The following is a 20837-nucleotide window of genomic DNA, read 5'->3' as shown; positions in this document are numbered from 1 at the left end:
AAATGCACAAAATAGGGTAGGATAATTAGAGCCTAGAGTATTAGTGATCAATATTTCATACTCCCTGCAATGGTGTCCAAACAAAAGATATGAAATATGAATGAATTACAGTTTTGACACACACAGAACCCACAAAGGAAACAAGCTAATAGAGAGAAATCCTGCAGTCTTTACAGTCAGGCAAAATTCCCATTGATGTTAATGCAGGATTTGACTGGCTGAGGTCCACACATTTTGTTCCATAGTTAGGATTATAGGAAAACCACTTACGAGTTGGAGCTGGAGAAACTCTTAGGTGTGAAATCCAAACAGTGTCCCTGATGATCCAGACCCAGAATTTTCAGAGGAATGGCCACCTAGGGTTTAATACCAACTTGTGCTGAAACATGGCTGTAGAGCTCCTAGCTGGTATTCAGAACAGACTGGCAAATAAGAGAGCCCTTTCGGACACATGCCTAATTTGTGGGGATCCTAGGTAGTGATCACAGAGTGATTTCCCCCCAAAGCACCTGGCATTAGAAGACAGGATACTGGGCTAGATGGACCATTGGTCTGACCCAGTATGGCCGTTCTTATGTTCACATGATGGCTGTTCACTGGCTAATGTTAAAAGAGTTTGGTGATCACAGCAAGTATCCCAAAAAGATACTTTCAGAGTCAGCCCTCATAATGGCCTTGTTTTAAAAACCACTAAGCTCTGGACGTTTTAGTTATGGAAAACCTGATGCCCTTGAAAAGACAGGGGTACAACTGTAGCACTATGTGTAAAATTATTTCTTTTCCTCAGTCTATTTTGACAAATCTGTTTTGGATCTTAATACATCTTAACACCGAGTTCTTTCTTTCCTTATGAGCTGTAACACTTTTGTCTGATTGTGTTATAAGAAGCTGGCATTCTCGAATTACAATCATAAGGGTCAATTTGGTAAAGGTTTTATTTATTATGAAGTAATAATTGCTACACAAAGTAATTACTGGTGTCAGGGTTTTTTTCATTACAAAAAGTCAGATTGGGATATGAGATTTTTAATGTCTAACAAGAGAGACCTATATGGTTTCTTTAATAATCTAGTATTAATTAAAATCTGCAAGTAGCGCTTTTGTTTTTTTTAAAGAAAATATTGACCTTTATGATGCAATTTAAGTGTTGTGCTTACCAATCATTTCACACATTTGACAATACTGTGTGGCGTTTCTCCTTCACAGCTCTCTGCACAGAAGAGTGTGTGCATGGAAGATGTGTATCTCCAGATACCTGTCATTGTGAACCAGGCTGGGGAGGCGTTGACTGCTCCAGTGGTGAGTAGAGGCCCAGTAAAAAATATGGGTATATTAAAGACACACACTGTTTTTAAAAACAACAAGTCTGAATGAAATCTGTGGCTTAGCACACGGTTACTTTAAATAGAAAATGAGAAACATCAGTTTGATTATTTTGCAACAGTTAATTAATTTGGGGAATCACTCCTGCCCTGCTAATAAAGAGGTGATGGCTTTAATTTTCTTTGTTCTTGTCTTTATAAAGCTTTATTAAATGCAGTGGAGGACATTTTTAAACTCTTATTTCCTGTTAGTCAAACATTAATGATAGATGCTCATACAAGACTGTCTCTGAAGTGAAATTGCTTTGCCTCGTGTTTTAGCCATGCCAAAGTCTTCATCAAAACCCTTCCTGTGATGGATGAAATCCTGGACCTGTGGAAGCCAATGGGAGTTTTGCCATTGACTGCAATGGAGCTAAGATTTCACCTCCTGATTCTAAGCTTGCGCGCTTGTCCTTTATCCAAAATGCAGGAATGGATGATGGTAGCTGGTGGGTGTTGTGCTCATTTTAGATATTTTCATTAGAAGATTCATTTATACTTTAGGGCTCAAGAGTCTTTCAGTTGGAGAAGTTGCATATGTCAGAGCTATTCTTAGTAAAAATAAGTTTCTGCCCACGTGATTAGTTCATGCTAGAATGAAACTGCTAGTGTTATTTCCAGAGTAAACATTGGAGAGTTATGCAACGTAGGCTCAGCCATTATTGGCATAATGGGAATAAGTTTACATGAAGGCTCTTTGTGAGGCAGGCAACTACATAAAGCTGCATCATTCTAGAAAGATGCTGCAAGTCACAGACTGAATGATTTTGGTTCCTCCCACCACTTTCCCAAATTGATTGGAAGCTGGAAAAAGACACATTCTTACCAACCATCAAGACAATAGACAAGGTAACTGTAGAGAGAGACAGGTTAGAGATATTGACAGGCTCAAAAGGCAGTAGCAGTTAAATATCCCCCCGGGGTAAAAACAGTTCCTGAGATTTTACCATGTTGCCTGAAGCCAACGCGATGGAACTTTGTCTGGCCAAGGACATCATGAATGTTCTGTCTTCAGCTCTCGCAGTGTCTCTCCAATTGAGGGAGCAGAGGCAGTTGTGGGATGGGAGAGAGTAGGAAGTTCATGAGGATGTAAGGATTCACTCTGTTTAGGGGATGGGAGGGCCTCTAAGGCTTCTCTGCCGGGGAAAAAGAATCAGAAAGGCAGCATAAAATATTGAAATAGCTATTTCGAGTAACATTTTTTTAAAGCCCTTGGGAAAAAACTCCTTCAATTATGAAATATTGCCCAGAATCTCAAGAACGAATTCTACCCTTTGGTTATTTTTAAAAAATAATGCTTTTGCCCCCCGTCATTCAGTATTTGTGCCGTATATAGATAAGCACTTCACTTATGGCTGTAGAGATGTTAAATAACAAACCTGGGAGGGGAAAAAACCTTGTGATAAAGTACATACAGAGTAATAAAAGCTCCATTCTGTATAATAACAAACAGTAAAGGATGAGATGTCAACATGGAGATGGGTCTCATGGACTAAAACTGCCCAGTGCCTTTTATTAAATTGTACTAATCTTGCAAGCGAAGATAAAAAGAAAAAGGGGGTTTTCCTATATTGAATATTTAGCTTTTTAAAGTAATTAGGAATATTAAAGCACTGACAATGATTGAGATAGAAACATTATTCATAACTTTTATTTCCGCACTGGGCAGCGATCCAGTATATTTCATTTATGAGGTTTCAGCTGCGAAGAGAGGTGAGTTAGCCAATTCTTAAATTAAATATGCCCTGTTAACTTTTATAAATGATATTCCCAGGATTAGCCTCAAAATTTAAGCTTTCATTTTATTAATAGAATTACTGTATTCACTGGACTATAGTGTCCATTGTGTCTCATACCGTTTGTAATATGTAGTGCAACAAGCATTCTTGTCTTAAAGCTGATTCAACAAGCACTTATGCTACCAAGCGTAGTGCTTATTACTGTGAATGGTCGCATGGACGTCAGTTATTACTGACATCCATGGAGCTACTTGCAGTACACAGTGTTGTGCTTGGTGGTTAGTGCTTCGAAGACTGGACCCTTAATCCTAAGGGGCTTTGGTTTTGTTTAGATGAACACATACACAAAGAATCCAAAAGAGCTTTTGTTCTAATGAGTTATGTGCTGGTAATTTAGAGCTGGTCAAATGCCGGTCCCTCAAGAAGCTTTCTGAGGATGGAATTAATTTCTGGTGAGCTGAGCGAGAGAGAGTTAGTGAGACCGAGCCTGACCCAGAATAGCCAATAGCCTGGTTGTTATAGTCCTCACCTTGGTTGTGGGAGAACCAGGTTCAAATCCCTACTCTGAATAAGGTAGAGCAGCAACTTGAACCCTATTTGGCTATTCTGGGATGGGTCTCTCTCCATCTTTCCTGTTGGAGCTTGTGACGGGTTGGGACTCACCACCGTGGCACCTCCTACTGGTTGTCTCTGGGAATTAGCTCAGTCCAGTGGAGCGCCCTCTCCAGGTGGTGTCCCGTCTGTCATCTCACCCTTGGTTGGTGTCTGAGCCCGCGTCGCTCACTAGCTCGCGGCGTCCTCTTCAGGACCACTGCCCTCCGGCAGTGCCCCTTAGTCCATCCACACCCCCTTCTGGGGGGTGTGTGATCAGCAGTCTTCCTACGCCCCAGCCACCATGTCCAACCACACCCCCAAAATCTAATCCCTCTTGTCAGGGATCTGGCGTAGTCTATGATGGCCACTCCCCACGGCTGATGGCTGGGTGTACTGCAAGAGGGGAAGGGGGGGGACCCAGGCCTGCCCTCTACTTGGGTCCCGGCCCAGGGACCCTCTGGCAGCAGCCTCGCTGTCCTCCTTCTCTCCCCTCGTCTATCCACTTCCCTGGGCCACTTCCCCTACAGCCCCTTGCACCCGCTAGGCCCTTCCCTTCAGGGCCTGCAGGCTACGGGCTAGAGCTCCCTTCTGCTCCCCGAGCCTGGCCAGCACTGCGCTGTCCATGGTGCTAGTCTCTCAACCCTGGAGACAGACCTTCCCCTGTCAAAGGTCTGGGACAGACTGACTGCTCTCTTCCTGGGCAGCCTTTATATAGGGCCAAGCTGAACCCTGATTGGCTGTCTCCAATCTTGGCTCCGATTGGCTCCCAACAAGCCCTTTTCTAATTGGCGGCCCGTCTGCGCAGGTGCACTGGCCTGCTGCAGCCTACACTCTCAGGGAGTGGGGCAGCCGCCCCACTACAGAGCTGTACCACTTTTATATAAAAAAAATAAATATTTAGTATGGCAGGGACTTGAACCTGAGTGTCCCCCTTCCCAGGTGAGTGCCCTGGCTACTAGTCTACTGAGGGAGGTGGGGGTCTCTTGGTTTTGTCCTGATGCTGAATGGGAACATTTTTGACATCTTGAAAATATTTGTGGGATGGGACAGTGAGCGTAGCTCTGCTGGTATCTTTGTGGGCAAAGACAGTGGCCATTACGCTCTCAGTGCTGGATATCTTAACTGTTTTAGTGGCAGAGGGATTGCAGAGCAGATTACTTGAGTCGCCGCCTACTTTCTGGGATCTTTTAACTGCTTCCTGGGCAATCTCATTTAGGGTTAGAACCTATTCGGTACTGAGCACACTCCACTCCCATTTACTTCAGTGGGAGTTGAGGCCGCTCAACCTCTTGCAGGAGAAACGACGCTTCCTAGGTGTGGATCCTAGCACCTCCCCAAAACCAAATGCTGCACTATGGGTGAAATTCACCCCTATGCTCAATGGTGCCATTTAAATCCTCAACATTGGACTGAAGCGGGACTTAGGTGGTGCATGGGCTTTCTGTTGGCTCTACACATGGGTGAATTTCACTCTGCCAGGAAGGATTATGAGTTGAGGTGCTGACACTGAGCACAAATCTATGATTTTTTTACTCATATTCGAGACTCTCACATTAAATTTAGATCATTACTGCTAGCAGTGTCAGTTGACTGGAATAGATACAGTTAATGTTTTTTAAATAGTTGCATCCATGGCTGTAATTACTCAGGCAGCTGCAGACGTTCACGCTGATAACTCGTCTGGTAGGACGACATTCAAGTTACGATTCTCTGCAACTTCCCCATGACTGATCATACTGCGTGTTAGAGTTCAACTGCTGCCAAGGTTAAAATAACTTTGGATGAATTGCTAAACAATTCCAACCTTCCCTCCCCCAAACCCTGTGCCATATTCAGCTCTGCATGCTTCTATACCTGTTTTACTGCATGCTGTCGTACATCTGTTGATGCCCGCAGGCCTAGCCTTGATTTCATACTATAAAGCTGCAATATATTACGGCGTGATTACTATAACAATAAAAAGGGGAATAATGAGGTATTAACTAAAGAAACTGTTGAATAAAATGTTTTTCAAGGTCTTGATGATGCTAAAAGAAAGAATTTTCATTCATTAAAAGAAAAATTATTTTAAAACATCACTCTTGCCCCCCCCCCCTTCTTAAACTTGCTTTCTAAAGCCTGCTCATTTTGGCCATGCAATCTGCAATGTTTTTTCAGATGCAAGGGAAGACCGCAAATGCTCCATGTGAACTTTCCTGATCACCTGTTCAATTATTTCAAAGCAATTAACTTCAAACAGCATGACATAGTGGCTTGGATTTCTAGTAGGAAAGTGATTTGGTATTGGAGGCTTACCTGTCGTCACCGTTCTGAATAATAGCTTTCCCAATTTGCGAGCATTTAGGCCCTGATCCAGCCAAGTACTTAAGCACATCCTTAACTTTAAGCAGGTGAGTGACAATGGAACTGTTCATGGGCTTAAAGTTAAGCATGTGCTTAAGTGCTTTGATGAATCAGGCCTTGAGGACCTAATCCAAAACCCATTGAAGTCAGTGGCAAGACGCCTGTTGAATTGAACAGGCTTTGGGTCAGGCCCTTAAGCTACGTCTATACCCAGCCGCTAGTTCGGCGGCTGGCAATCGAACTTCTGGGTTCGACTTATCGCGTCTTGTCTGGACGCGATAAGTCGAACCCGGAAGTGCTCGCCGTCGACTGCGGTACTCCTGCTCGGCGAGAGGAGTACTGCGGAGTCGACGGGGGAGCCTGCCTGCCGCGTCTGGACCGAGGTAAGTTCGAACTAAGGTACTTCGAACTTCAGCTACGTTATTTACGTAGCTGAAGTTGTGTACCTTAGTTCGATTTGGGGGGTTAGTGTAGACCAAGCCTCATAAAAGTAAGACTTTTCTTTTATTAAAATACTATAACTCATCAGGCCAGACTGTTGAAAGGAATTAATGGGGTGGGTATTTTTCATTGTGGGGAACATTAAGTTGCGGCCCACCCCCCCTTCCTCCCAGCACTGGGATTCATGTGCACACGTGAAGAAACTGACAGGCTAACTGGGGATGGGCGTGAGGCACACAGTTGAGATTGAGAGCTGACTTTCCCAAGAGTTTGGGTGCCAGGATCAGGGAATTTAACTCTAAGGGAGCAGGTAATAAATGAGATTTTCAGGATGTTTTACTGTATTAGTTTGGGCAGCAAACATAGGACTCACCCAAATAGTTAATTTAGGGAGTGTTTGCATATTACTGCCACAGGGCAGTGGGGGAATGCATCCTTCATATCCCCTCGTTTGAGAGACCGAGATTCTAACAGTCCTGACTTGTGACAGGTTGGTCAGCAATATATACAGGTAGTTTAGTTTTCATCAGAATTATACAAACTGTCATTAGAGAGAGAACCTATTTCATCTTTATCTCTGTGTCAAAAAATAGCGAAGGTCATAACAACAGGCAAGTATAACATCTCAGCAAGATCACTTTTAAGGGTATAGCCCTGGAGCAGCTGGAATGCTTCAGTTCTGAGATTCGTGATGAATGAGAATGGTAGCTGGTTTGCTAAATCTGAAGGTGGTTTGCTTGACTAACCATGAAAACAGTGGTAAAAATCAGAGGAGGAAAATGGAATATTTTAAAATGAGTCTGACATTTTCCAGGCTTGATTTTTTTGGGGGCTCAAATGTTCATAAAAAGCTTTGGACAGTTTCTGGGTGGACAATAAAAGCTCTAGGGAACCACTACTGATTTGTGAGTACAGGTCAAAGTCAAATCAAGGCAGATTTCAAGGACTGAGTCAAAAGTTCAGCACAGTTCTATCCTCAACTTTTTAAAGCAAGTGGGGATGTCTAGTGGAATAAGTGGTTGTGACCTGGGCCACTCACATGACCTGGACTTTAAGGGGCGCATCCTCAGCTAATGAAAATTGTCATAACTCCATTGAAGTCAGTTTACATCAGTCGAGGATCTGCCCCTGAAGGTTAACACACTTCCACAAAGGAGTTTAGAAATTTCTTTTCATCTGAAGAAAATTTAAAATTGGCCCAAATAAAAACAGTTCTTGGGGGAGCGCCAGTTGTGGGCTCACATGGAAGATACCTGCCTATCTGTGCTTGCTGCTTTGTAGTCCAATAACATTGTCATTCCTTACTCCTGTTGGATTGAAGAATCTCTCTTTTGCGGGAGGAGCACCTGATGGAATCTATTGATTATATGCTAGCCACAAAGAGCTCTGAAATCCAGTTCCTGTGCCTTTCAACATGTTCATTTTCTCCACCTAGCTTGATTTAACAAAAGACTCTGAGAGTCTAAACCAGGAGCTGGGCAAAATATGGCCTGTGGGCCGGATCCGGCCCGTCTAACATTTCTGTCCGGCACACCAGGCTCTTTGGCTGCCCCTTCGCGATCTCCGGGCCACTAAAAGTCTTTCAAAGCTTGGTCCAGTCTTGAGTGAAGTTGGGACTGATTTATACATGTGTGGAGTTTGCAGTTTTAACATGGTCTTCAGTGCAACCAGGTCCAACTTTGACCGTGTTTTATTTTAGCTTGAATTGAAAATTAAATGTGAGGATTGCATCATGCAAATGGACGCAAATGCACGTGGATCAGAACAGAAGCTAATGCTCAAATGAAGCCCTGCTAAACAAAAACCCACTGAAGAGCCTTCTTGGCCAACCTTTATAGGCAAAGGCGCTTCCTGTAGTAATTAAGGAGCAGAATTGATTTTTGTCTTTTTCAATCCCAACAATCTGCTCTTTCCTTAAAAGTACTTTTAAAAACACCCCAGTCCATCCAACCGCTGCCAAACTGGTGTAATCACACCAAGGTTAACAGCTTGTGTTTATGTTTTTCCTCTGCTGGATGTTGGGCCCACGCACATGGGCCCATGGGCCCACTTCGTGTGTGTGTGTGTGTGTGTGTGTTTTACAGTGTCTCACTGCCAGCATAGGCCCAGCCTACGCAGGGCTCTCTGGGTCCAGAGAAGTGAAGATGTAAACACAAGCTGCTTTTTAGTGCGGACAAGAGCACGTAGGGATATTCCTGTAGGGTTTTAAACTTTGGCTGAATCAAACTGGCCTGATCTATCGTTTCTCCTTCCATGCCGCTCAGGGAATTCTTTTTCCTGCTGGTAGGTATTAAAATCTGCCTAATAGATTTTTCTCGCTGTTAGTGGCTGGGGAATATTCTCCACTTTGCAACCTCTGTAACAGAGCCACGTAAGAAATGCCAAAATCTTTGTCGTGTTCAGGGCAAGATGCGAAGCTCGTCTTTTGGTGTAGCCTTTCCCAGAGCCAATAGAAGACGGTAGCTGCTTGTGGTTTAAAAAAAAATGAGTAGGATAAAGCATTTAAGAATGTTTTTGACAGAACTGGCTGTGCACCTTTATATGACTCGTACGCTAGAAATTTGTCCATCTGGCCTGGTACCAACTGCTTTGGAGAGAGGCAAAATTCACATTCCCTGTGCACTCTGCCTTTTCACACCAAACGATGCTAGTCTTTGCATTCTTCCAGCTGCCAGAGGACTTTCTTCTGAGCCCTGCTCCTTAAATCAGCTATTGGCATCTGTGATCAAGGGAGTGGCAAGAAGTTTTCTCCTAGCAACAGCAACCTTCCTTTGAGACTGCCCTCTTTGCTTTTGAAGGGTAGGTGCAGCTGATGGACCTGACCCCTCTTGTCGGGCTCTGGAGGGGACTTCCTTGGATCCTAGCTCCCTTTGTTAGGGTCCGATCTAGCAATGTGCTTAAACATGTGCATAGTCCCATTAAAGTCGGTAATGGAACTGCTTGAGTGCTCAAAGTTAGGCATGTGCTTAAGTTCCTTGCTGAATCACAGCCTGGGGAGCTAAGATGGGGCACCATAATGATGACCCCCCCCCCCTTATTGCTGAACAATGCAAGGCAGTTCCTCCAGTGATTGACTAGCACTCCCAGGTCGTGCCAATCCAGAGAGGCTGGAGCTTGACTCCAAATATCCTGCATGGCAGAGCACAACCAGCAGGTCAGTGAGCTGAACCTACTCGTTAATTTTAAAGAGTGATGTTATTCTAACTTAACAACAACTGAAGTTGTGGGTAGGGGGTGGGAAGGCAGGTTGCTTACCAGGCCTACAGTTGTATAATTATTAAAGATTTCAAAACTATAATATATTATTGGAATAATTCAATGCAATTATCTTAGAGTTACAAGAGTCGCTGCTTTTATGGAAGCAACCAGTTGTTTCCATGTTTGGCTCCTTTGGTTAAGGAGGTGAGCTGGTAATGAGTTACGCGCTGAAGTGAATATTCATGTATAATTTAGATAATCTTCTGGCAGTGGACTCCTGGTCTATTAAAATCCTCTTTCTATTTGTATCCCGTCAGAGTGGCACCTGCTGGAACAGCTTTATGGTAACAGCTTGTACTGTCCACATGTCCTGGTGCCATGCCACCTTGTCAGCTCTCTCACGTGTTGAGGGGGGGAGTATGGGTCATGAGTAAGCTGGGAGGCCTCCAAGGAACATCTTGGTGCGTCAGGAAATACTGTGGTGACTCCGAAGGTCCTGCTGCCCCTTCACAGTTAATATGGAAGCAAGGCCTCAGAATTGCATTAGAAGTTGTTGTGCTTCTGGAGGTGTTGGATGGGAAAGTCAAACTCGCCTAGGGGATTTAAATGCCCAATTCCCCTTTTATTTCTAATGGGAACTGGGTGTCTGAATTACACAGGTGACTTTGGACATCTCGGCCGCTCTCTTTTTGGTAAGACGTAAATCAGAGACCCTGAGCTGTGGCTAACTTGCAAAATACACCTCTACCCCGATATAACTCAACCCGATATAACATGAATTCAGATATAACGCGGTAAAGCAGCGCTCGGGGGGGGGGGGGGGCGCTGCGCACTCCGGCAGATCAAAGCAAGTTCGATATAACGCGGTTTCACCTATAACGCAGTAAGATTTTTTTGGCTCCCGAGGACAGCGTTATATCGGGGTAGAGGTGTATTAATTAGTTTATGTTTGAAGGTGTACAGAATGTATGGTGATTGTTCATAAAATAAAATAAAAAAATCTCACGGCACTTTCCATGGTAAATAGCATATATTACTCCCAGGGGAATACTGCACCAAAAAAATTAAAAATTCTGTGCACAATATTTTAAAATTCTGCATATTTTATTTGTCAAAATAACACAATATAATCATGCCAGTTTCAATTATTTTGGTAATTTATTTCAAAATACCTGTCAGCAGTATGTCTATAACAATACAGCCAACAAAAAAGATTCAGGAAATGTTTTTTGACAAATAGATTCCTTACTAGGCATATTAATACAGAATTTTGAGTAATAATTTGTTTAAACTACAATACAGAAACGTATTTCCCGCACCTCTCAGAAGCAGTGCAAAGCGTTAAGAAGTCAGGGGGAACAGAAGAGCTGAGGGAGAGGGAAGTAAATTGCTGGGTAGGAGCCTGGAAGTGAAGCTGGAGGGTTATTGGGTGTGGGTGGGAGAAGTATGGAACAGTTTTTGAGGGGGGGTTGTTTTTGAGTTGGGTGGGGAGCCTCCCCCATGCAGACCCTGGCTGACCCCAGCCACTCCCATTCAGTCAGGCACATCTGCCCCTGTCCCCATGTGTCCCTGTATGTTCTCTCCCTCATGTGTCCCCCACTCAGACACCCCTCCATCCCATCCACATGTGGCTCTGCACCCCCATCCCAGTCAGCCTCTGGCTCAGTGCTGTCCCCTCCTAGCTCCTGTGCCCCCACCCCAGTCTATCTTCCCCACTAGCCCTTCTGAACCCCAGTCTGTGACCCCCCCCAGCAGCCCCATGTACCCCACTCTGTCCATCCCACTCCATACCCTGTGTCTCCTCACTTGGCCCTGCAGGCAGGGCACTGTGAGGAAAGCAGGCACTGCCCCCTCCTTCTCCACAGCTGGGAAGCCTAAAGCAGGGGCATAGCCATCTGCAAGCCGCATGGTTTCTGGCCACTGAACATGGTGGGCATTCTGTCCCATTCCACGGGAGTTTGGAGAGAGGTGTGACCTGAGCACTCTGGCTGATCCTCAGGTGGTGTAACAGCTACTGGGGGCTATTCTAGCACCCCAGATACCCCAGGAGTGGCAGTGTGGAAAGGTGGGGGAAAGACAACGCTGCTCTCTTCCCCATTCGCTGTTCTTGGGGATCTGGCCCAACTTTCCAAAGGGGTCAAGGGACACTATTTCTCCACTTGGCTATTGTATTATTCTATGGACTGTAATTAAAGGTTACAGTAGGAAAGGAAAAATGAAAGGTTTTGCTCAGGGGACAGACTTGGAATGCACTTTAACTATTTTCCAGCAAATTTTACCTGCTGGAGGCCTAGTCATTCATCATCCGGCATTAGGTGCTTTGAGCAGATGGTTCCTTGAAAGTACAGAAAAGCTAACAGGATCCAACAGCAGCCAAAGAGTACTTGAGTTTCTAAACCCTAGGGTGAGAGCCTATAAATCGAGTGATTGTTCTGCTACTTTCTAGTAAATCTAAATGGTTTAAAATAGCTTCTCGTGACCTTGATACTAGCTCGAGCACTTGGTTAGAGATCAGCTTCGGCTGAATCACTATGAAGGTTTTAGCTCTTCATTTAAAAAGTGTAATTCCACTGACTTCAGCGGAGTTACTCCTGATTTATGCTGGGGGAAAGGAGCACAGATTCAGTGACCTCATTCAAAATACTCTCAAAGAATGTGTCCTAAAGACGTATCCCCGATGCCAGGAAAGGTGTGTGGGTGGGAAGTAAGGATTTAGGAATGTAGCACCCCCCTGCTGGCTGGCTGGCTGGCTAACTGTAATTTCTCGCATACATGTGCAAAGAGGTCACAATGCTGTATTTCCACCAATAGCAGCTAGACTGTCGACCCCTCCCATGTTTTCGCTGCTCTCCTAGCCTGGGCATAGGTCTGTCTGTGATGTCAGGGCAGTGCTCTTGTTACCGGCAGAGTGTTGCGTGCTGAAATCTTGCCCCCCACCTCCACACTGATGTTGGGTGGAACCAATACAAGCTCCTACAAGGGGCTGGGAACTTCCAGTGAAACGGTGAACACCTGTAGTTACCACAGACTTCAATAGGAGTTGAGTGTGATCAGCACCTTCCTGAATCAGGCCCTTAATCAGATCAATAACACAATCAAAAATTGAGAGACCATGGTGGGTTGGTAAGAGTTCTCCGTTTCTGAAGAATGCATGTTTGCCATCAACGGAAGTTCTTCTTGAAAGGAGAATGAGGTAGAATATGGCATCAAGCATTGATACCATGTGTTGGAATTCAGTATGCAGTCTGGAAACTGATTTGCTAACTTTAAATATATACATAGATCATATTTTTATGTCTGCAGAAGAATACACTAAAATTATGGATCATGACAGTTCAAAATGAGAGAATTACAAGCACTGTGTGCTCCTTTGCATAATGGATATACAACAATACATAAACCATTCCTTTACTAAATGTTGCTATGGAAGTTATTTCCATGTAAGAAATATTTGTGCGTAAATGCAAGGAATTTTCAAGAGACAAAATTAGTAATAAATATTTCACTCTACAACAGGTAAAATTCAGGTCAGACCCTTCTCTGGAGTTTCCAAAGGCATTTTATAATAACCTCTCCAATGCTTGTCATTGTGATAGGTTTTCAAGGCCCTAAGTCAGTGTTTCCCAAACTTGGGACGCCGCTTGTGTAGGGAAAGCCCCTGGCGGGCCGGGCCGGTTTGTTTACCTGCCGTGTCCGCAGGTCCGGCCGATCACGGCTCCCACTGGCTGCAGTTTGCTGCTCCAAGCTAATGGGAGCTGCTGGAAGCGGCGGCCAGTACATCCCTCAGCACGCGCCGCTTCCAGCAGCTCCCATTGGCCCGGAGCAGCAAACCACGGCCAGTGGGAGCCGCGATCGGCCGAACCTGCGGACGCAGCAGGTAAACAAACCGGCCCGGCCCGCCAGGGGCTTTCCCTACACAAGCAGTGTCCCAAGTTTGGGAAACACTGCCCTAAGTAGTTGCTATGCTTTTGAAAATAACTTTTTAAAAATGGGAAGCAGCAATGGGCTTTCTCGTTTGTACTGTCTGCATTGCCATAAAATAAGTGTGTGTGTGTTTATGCACACCACTTGCAACAATTTGAGGCCTAATTCATCACTGTAATACTCCAACCTTATGTCGGTGTAACTCCATTCAAAACAAACTAAAACTGTTTGGAAAACTGAAGTTTTTGTCCCATGAGAAATTTCAACCTTCTGAAACTAGTTTCCATTCAAAGAAACAAAAAGTAAAAAAAAATTAAAACTTCACAGAACGCAACATTCCAAAAAGTTTCAAATCAGAAAAGTTGAAATGACAAATGTTGACATTTTTGATCAAATTGAGACCATTTGATATTTTGAAATGAATTTTTTCATTTTGATTCTCGCGATCAGATAGGGTGACCAGACAGCAAATGTGAAAAATCGGACAGGAGGTGGGGGATAATAGGAGCCTATATAAGAGAGAGACCCAAAAATCGGGACTGTCCCTGTAAAATTGGGACATCCGGTCACCCTACGATCAAAAAATTGAAAAACTTCTTTGAAATCAATATTTTCCCTTGGAAAATGTTAGTTTCAATGGATCCCCATTTTCTGATGGGAACATTTTTCATGTATTTTGTGTGTGTGTGTGGACCAGCTGTATCCAAAACAGCAGAGTTACGTCAGCCTAACATGGGAACAATACACTGGTCAGTCAGGCCCATAATTTAAGCACAATTGTAAAGCCTTCTTTGATATCTTGATCTGCATATCTCTATACAAAAATACATGCCATTGTTCCTAGGAGCCTGTCTACAATAGCAATGGACCTGGATAGAGTATATGTCTCCACTCCTGTCACAGAGGAGGTTTGGGAAGCCCTGGAATGCTGAAATCTGTTTAGACAGCTGTTTCTAAGGGAGAAGGAACCTAATGAATACCAAGCAGAATCCATGGCTGAGTTGCCTGGTAGCTCTCAGAGCTTTCATGAACCAACAGCCATGGAGGAAAACCTGGTTCGGAGAGTGCTAATATTTTCTCTCATAAAGAATGATAACTCCTGGTTATTCTGTCTCTTCCCAAGGAGCCAACCTTGAGTTCTCACTCTACCCATGTAATGCATTTCCAGACTGCTAATGGAAACAACGTTTCGATATGCAAACTTTATAAAATGCATATGTTTCCAATACTTTTTAATTTTAAATGCAAAACACTCACCACATCACCTTAAGAACATTTTAAGCAAATTTGATTTTTTTTTAAATTTTATTTTCCAGAGTCACTTTCTAAACATAAATTTGAGCTTAGATTGGAAACAGAGCTTGCTCTCAGAAGAAAAAAAAATTGTTTTACAATTACTGGGCCAAATGTTGCTCTGGGTTGTATATGTGATTCCCATTGGAACCAGTGTTTTGAATCTACTAGTGTGCCTGATAATCTGTACAAATCTCATCAGCCCCAAGAGAGGCCTAAATGAATATACTGTCATTATGGAAGATGATAAAAACAAAGCCGGTTTCTCCAGTTCGAAGAACAGAGGAATGTATTCCTCAGATATGGTGGGACTAGTGCTTCTAAATTCAGTTCTGGTGTCCACAATTCAAGAAGGATGTTGATAAATTGGAGAGGGTTCAGAGAAGAGCCACAAGAATGATTAAAGGATTAGAAAACATTCATTATAGGGATAGACTTAAGGAGCTCAATCTATTTCTCATCAAGAAAAGGTTAAGGGGTGGCTTGATTATAGTCTATAGGTACTTGCATAATACAAATGTACAAATATTTGATGTGTTCTTCAGAGTTGCAGAGAAAGGTCTAACATGATCCAATGGCTGGAAATTGAAGCTAGACAAATACTAACTGGAAATAAGGTGTACATTTTTAATAGTGAGAATAATTAATCATTGGAACAATTTAATTTCTCTGTCACTGACATTTCTTTACATCACGATCGGATGTTTTTCTAAAAGATCTGCTCTAGGAATTATTTTGGGGAAGTTCTGTGGCCTGTGGTTGTACAGGAGTTCAGACTAGATGATCAAAATGGTCTCTTCTGGCCTTGGAATCTGTCATTTAGGCTCTTTGGAAAATAGGACCCAGAGCCCTCAAATTATGCCCTCATGCTTGTCAAGAGTCTTTGCAAAAGGATGACCTGAAGGGTAGCCATAGGAGGAGGTGGCATCTTACATCTCTGGGTCATGTGACTACGTGTGCAATCAGGTTGCCACCATCTCTTGATAATAGTGAGTGAACTTCATTAGAACGCGGAGAACAATTATAAATGTCAATCTGATTGTGAATCCAGGATTTGGCAGAAGAGAATTTCCGATCTGGATACCCATAAGTGGTGGGCATTTTGCTTTGCTTGCTAATCTAGCATTGGCAGGGAACGTAGAAGAGCTTTGGGTTATCTACAGGGAAAAGCATCCAAGATGAGGAAAGGTGTGGCGACCAAGGAAAATAAATGAGCAGATGATGTGCTAACCGCATACCTGATGCTTCTAGAGGAGATTAGAGTAGTAAAGCTACAAATTACAATTGTTGTTGAGAACAAGGGGCCAAACCCAAGAAGATCTCAGGGGAATAAAGTGCAGTAACATGAAATCAGAAGCAACAAGAACTAAAATGAGACAGGGCAGGGAAGAAGTCTGGGGAAAGAAAACAGCTAAATCAGAGCAAGCAAACAGGTGAACTGACACGAGAAAACCATTTGGGATGGAAAAGGAGCTCAGTGGAAATAGAAGTGGGAAGTGGACAGATGACTGGAATTGAGATAGTAAATCGCAAGGCTCAAAAACACTGAGATGAGCAGCATGCTGCATATGTGGGGAAAAGAGTTTCACAGACTTTTGAGTAGTTGGTTGCTGGCTGACGCTGCTGAATGTAAATTACAAATTGCATCAGAATGATAGAGAGAGATGGTGGGACAATTAGCAGAGCCAGGGCAATGATGTTGGGAAGAGAGAAAACAAGAGAAAAGGCAGATTAAGAGAAGACGAACCTCATGAGTGTGTAAGACTATCTCAGACAGAGGAAGCTGACCTGCTGAAAGAATGTCTTTGTATCATCCAAACAACTTAGTGAAGCAAAAAAGGACCGTATGATTGTAAAGTAGCAGTAATAATTTGACAGCAGAAGGAGTCAGAGATGAGTATTCCAACTAAAGAGGCATTTATCTCCTCGTGGTGCCTGCAAAGGTATCTGTTAAAGTGTTTATGAAAGAATGTAAAGATCTCTTTTATAGTAGTCATCAGCACTATAGCCGCAATAAACATTGTTTAATGTTTAAACATGACGTATTGAAGTGGGACGCTGGAAGTTACAGTGCATTCAACTGCCAAAACTGCTTTTTCTCTTCTAGAAGAATTTTGCAGGAAGAAAATGCAGTTTTCAGTTGTCAGTTTTTATTTTGTTACTGGCATCAATGTTGGGTGAAATACCAGAAATTTTGCAGTTTAAGGAGTATTTCTGCAAAGGGAGAAGTTCACTGGTGTTCTTTTGCTTGTGAAACCATTTGCACGTCTCTACCCTTAACCCTTTGATCATCACAGATTTCTTTCCTATCCTGTCTTTAACTAGCACTACTTTGAGTCACTTCCCTACAGTTCAAAGTCACTTGCCTCAGTCCAGAGAATTTGTAGCTTTTCATTTATTAAACAGACCTATGCTAAACCCAGCAAAAATCAGGAAGTTTTGGAATTAAGCGAGAGTCCAGAAATGCTCCATCTTCCTGAAGATAGTGTGGTGAAGACTATCAGGGAACCTGATAAAGATCCTGGGAGTTATAGATTTGGGTGTTGTCATCTTTGCAATGGCAAGTATATTGAAATCTGAAGAATGAGGAGGGCTGCACAACTGGAGCAGATGTGGCGTTCCTGTGCTTGTGTGACTTATGGAGCGCAATAGAGAGAGAATGATGGCTCCATGGGGAGTGATGTTTAGTGAACTTTGAGAATGACTCTGGAGAAGGGATGTGTGAAAAAGAGGGCATAAAACTAGTAGTGGCCAGTCATGGCTACTGCATGGTAGTTAGGAAAAAAAGCAGAACCCCTATGGTGTATGCTGTTCAAAGAAGGATTTAGGGCCCAATGGTGATCACAATAACTGCCAAATGGAAATTTATCTGTGTAATGTCACTGAGAGGATCTTAGTATCAAGAAATTCTTGGTGGGCTTTGCCTATGAAGAGAAGAGATGAAACATTCATTCTTCATCGTTGGGGAGTGGATATTCCATGTCCTGTACCTGCATCTCTCCAGTTCATCATTCTTCATTGGCTTTCCTGTCTGGTATGCCAGGCCTGCTCATGTTCTATCGGTTAGCCCCTCCCAGGCCAGCCAGAAGGATAAAAATGTTTGTCTAATGTGGTGCATATTGATTTTGTGAAATTATCCTGCACAGTTCAGGTTTCACAGAGCTAGCTAAAGCCTAAGTGACAGACACTGATACTAATAATAAGAGGTTGAGGGGCTTAGATCTCATCTCAAGCATTCATTCCCCTGACAGAACTCTCTGTAGAAGAGCTGGAGTTTACTGCAGTGTTCCTGCTCATGCCACAGTGTTTCTAAATAACGAAACATTGATTAGAGGAGAGTTTAATAAGGGCTCAATGTAGTTTTCCCAAATAAAACCGAGGGCAAGATTCTCCTGTGTTCAAAGTGAGTGACCAGACAGCAAATGTGAAAAATCGGGATGGGGGGGGGGGGGAATAGGAGCCTATATAAGAAAAAGACCCAAAAATCGGACTGTCCCTATAAAATCGGGACATCTGGTCACCCTAATCTTCTGCAACATTCCCAAGCAAGTCTGTTCCATTGTCCTACTATTCTTACAGTTAGGATGTTTTTCGTGAGATTTAATATAAATCTTCTCTGCTGTAGTTTGAACCCATTGCCTCTTGTCCTGCCCTTTGTAGCAAACGAGAACAACTTTTCTCCATCTTTTTTATAGCAGCCTTTCAAGTATTTGAAGACTGCTATCATGTCCCCTCTTAATCACCTCTTTTCCAAACTAAAGGTACCCAGTTCCTTCAGCCTTTGCTCATATGGCTTCATCTCTGCATCCTTTCCAGTTTCTCTACATCCTTTCTATACATTGGTGACCAAAATTGGACACAGAACTCCATCTGAGGCCTAAGCAGCACTGAACAGAGCAGTACTGTCACCTCCCATGACTTGCATGCTATGCCTCTGTTAATGCAACCTAAAATTGCTTTTGCTTTTTTTTGCAACAGCGTTGCATTGTTGACTCATGTTAAGGTTGCGATCCATCACAGCTCCCAGATCCTTCCCAGCAAGCCAGTTATCCCCCATTCTGTATTTGTGCTTTTGGTTTTTCTTCCCCAAGTGTAGTGCCTTACATTTGTCTTTGCTGAATTTCATTTTGTTGTCTATAGCCCAGTTCTCCAATTTATCAAGATCCCTATGAATTTTAGTTTGATCCTCCAAAGTCTTTGCAACCCCCCTCAACATTGTGTCAGCTGCAGTTTTCATCAGTCTGCTCTCTAGTCCTACATCCAGATCATTATTAAAGATGTTAAATAACACAAGATCCAGAATAGGTCCTTGTGAAACCTCACTTGAGACCTCCTTCTAATCTGACATCATTCCATTAATAGTTACTTGTTTGCGGCTGTTTAACCAATTATATATCCACTTAATGGTAGTTCCACCGAGCCAGCGGTTCTCCAGCTTACTTATCAAAATGTCATGTGAGACTGGACTTCAGCAAGGCTTTTGACACAGGTATATTATGTCCATTGCATTCCCCATATCTACCAAACCAGTAACCCTATCAAGGAAGGAAATCAACCTGATTTGGCATGATTTGTTCTTAGTAAATCCATGCTGGCTGCTAGTGATTTACCCCTTCATCCTCCAGGTATTTGAAAATTGAATGTTTTATAGATTGCTCTAGTAGCTTCCCAGGTATTGAGGTCAGGCTGCCTGGTCTATAGTTCCCCAACTCCTTCTTTTCCCCCTTTTTAAAGATGGGCTCTACGTTAGCCCTTCTGCTGTCATCCATGAGTGTGCAAATATTATTGCCAGGGGCTCTGAGATTTCCTTTCAGCTAATTCCTTCACCACCCTGGGGTGAATAGCATCAGGCCCCACTGATTTGAATTAATGGGAAATAGTCAGAAGACCTGTGAGATGTTCTTTACTTATCCCGATCTGCGTCCCTTCCCCTTTTTTGTCTATGATAACTTTGCTAGTCATCTGGTCACGTTTTTTTTTTTTTTTTTTTTTTTGAGAAGACTGAAGCAAAGTAGGCATTTCTTGCCAGCTGTTACTTGTTCTTTGCCTTGACTTTCCTGATTTTTGTCCATACACACTCATGCTATTCCCACGTATACATCCTTGGTGGCATGCTTCTTTTATTCTTGGTTCTTCTTAGCTGTCCTTTTGCTGTTTGTTTGGGTTAGATGAACAGGTGGAGATGCTGACAGCTAGTACCTCAATGCAGAGAGATTTATTCTCTTCTCTTTCCATAAGTCTCACTGCAGGTGGAAGACACCTCTTTCAGGAGCTTGTCTGGATCCAAATATCAACTGCTGTGACCTTTTCATCAGCCCAACATCTTCATGGGATGGATTTGGTAGCATCTTCAGCTCATGAATACACAATATACCAATGCATATGCAAAAGAGTTGTAGCTTCTCTAACTTTGTGGTTATATTGCTTTGTCTTTGTGGAGGAAACTTCTCCGTTTTAACGTTTTTTTATTCAGTTGGTTTTCTGAGTGATCCTTTCTTTCCATTAATAGCAGTTGAAATTCTGTTTCAAATATATTCAAACATCCCATTTTCTAAGAGAAAGTCTTTCAGCTTTTGAAATAGTCTTTTAAAAGATTCTTAAAGAGAGTTTTTAAATGGTCATTAAAGAAGGTATTGTCTCTTCTTCTTAACAGTCCTTGGAGAGGTTCTTCCTGTCTTTTCTGAGTTTGGAAAGGAAGTTGCTTTAAGATAACTAATTAGTGTAAATATTTGTATAGTGAAATGGCTTCTTATATTAATAACCACTCATAGCGAGGTCATTTGATTCTATATCGGCACCTAAAACATCCCATTATTCACATAACAACGATATCAGGAAGTTGTTGCATTAGATGCTTGCATTTAGAAAGAATTTGCAAATGAAAATCGGAAATTAAGCTTATACTACCTTAAGCATTTAAAGAATAAACAAAAGTTTTCAC

At 42.9% G+C, this 20837-nt stretch overlaps 1 protein-coding gene across 2 annotated transcripts in view; it reads left to right on the top strand.

Annotated features, from left to right (window-relative positions):
• The window catches only part of MEGF11 (multiple EGF like domains 11), a 247273-nt gene that overhangs the window by 25687 nt on the left and 200749 nt on the right, over positions 1 to 20837 (top strand). For both annotated transcript variants that reach the window (XM_065411954.1, XM_065411955.1), the window contains exon 4: positions 1207 to 1299. In XM_065411954.1, coding sequence (XP_065268026.1) covers positions 1207 to 1299 — 93 coding nt within the window. The remainder of the gene's footprint in view (positions 1 to 1206; positions 1300 to 20837) is intronic.

The sequence above is a fragment of the Emys orbicularis genome, chromosome 10 (genome assembly GCF_028017835.1).
Source record: "Emys orbicularis isolate rEmyOrb1 chromosome 10, rEmyOrb1.hap1, whole genome shotgun sequence".
Lineage (NCBI taxonomy): Eukaryota > Metazoa > Chordata > Testudines > Emydidae > Emys > Emys orbicularis.
This window is presented reverse-complemented; position numbering and strand designations above follow the sequence as displayed.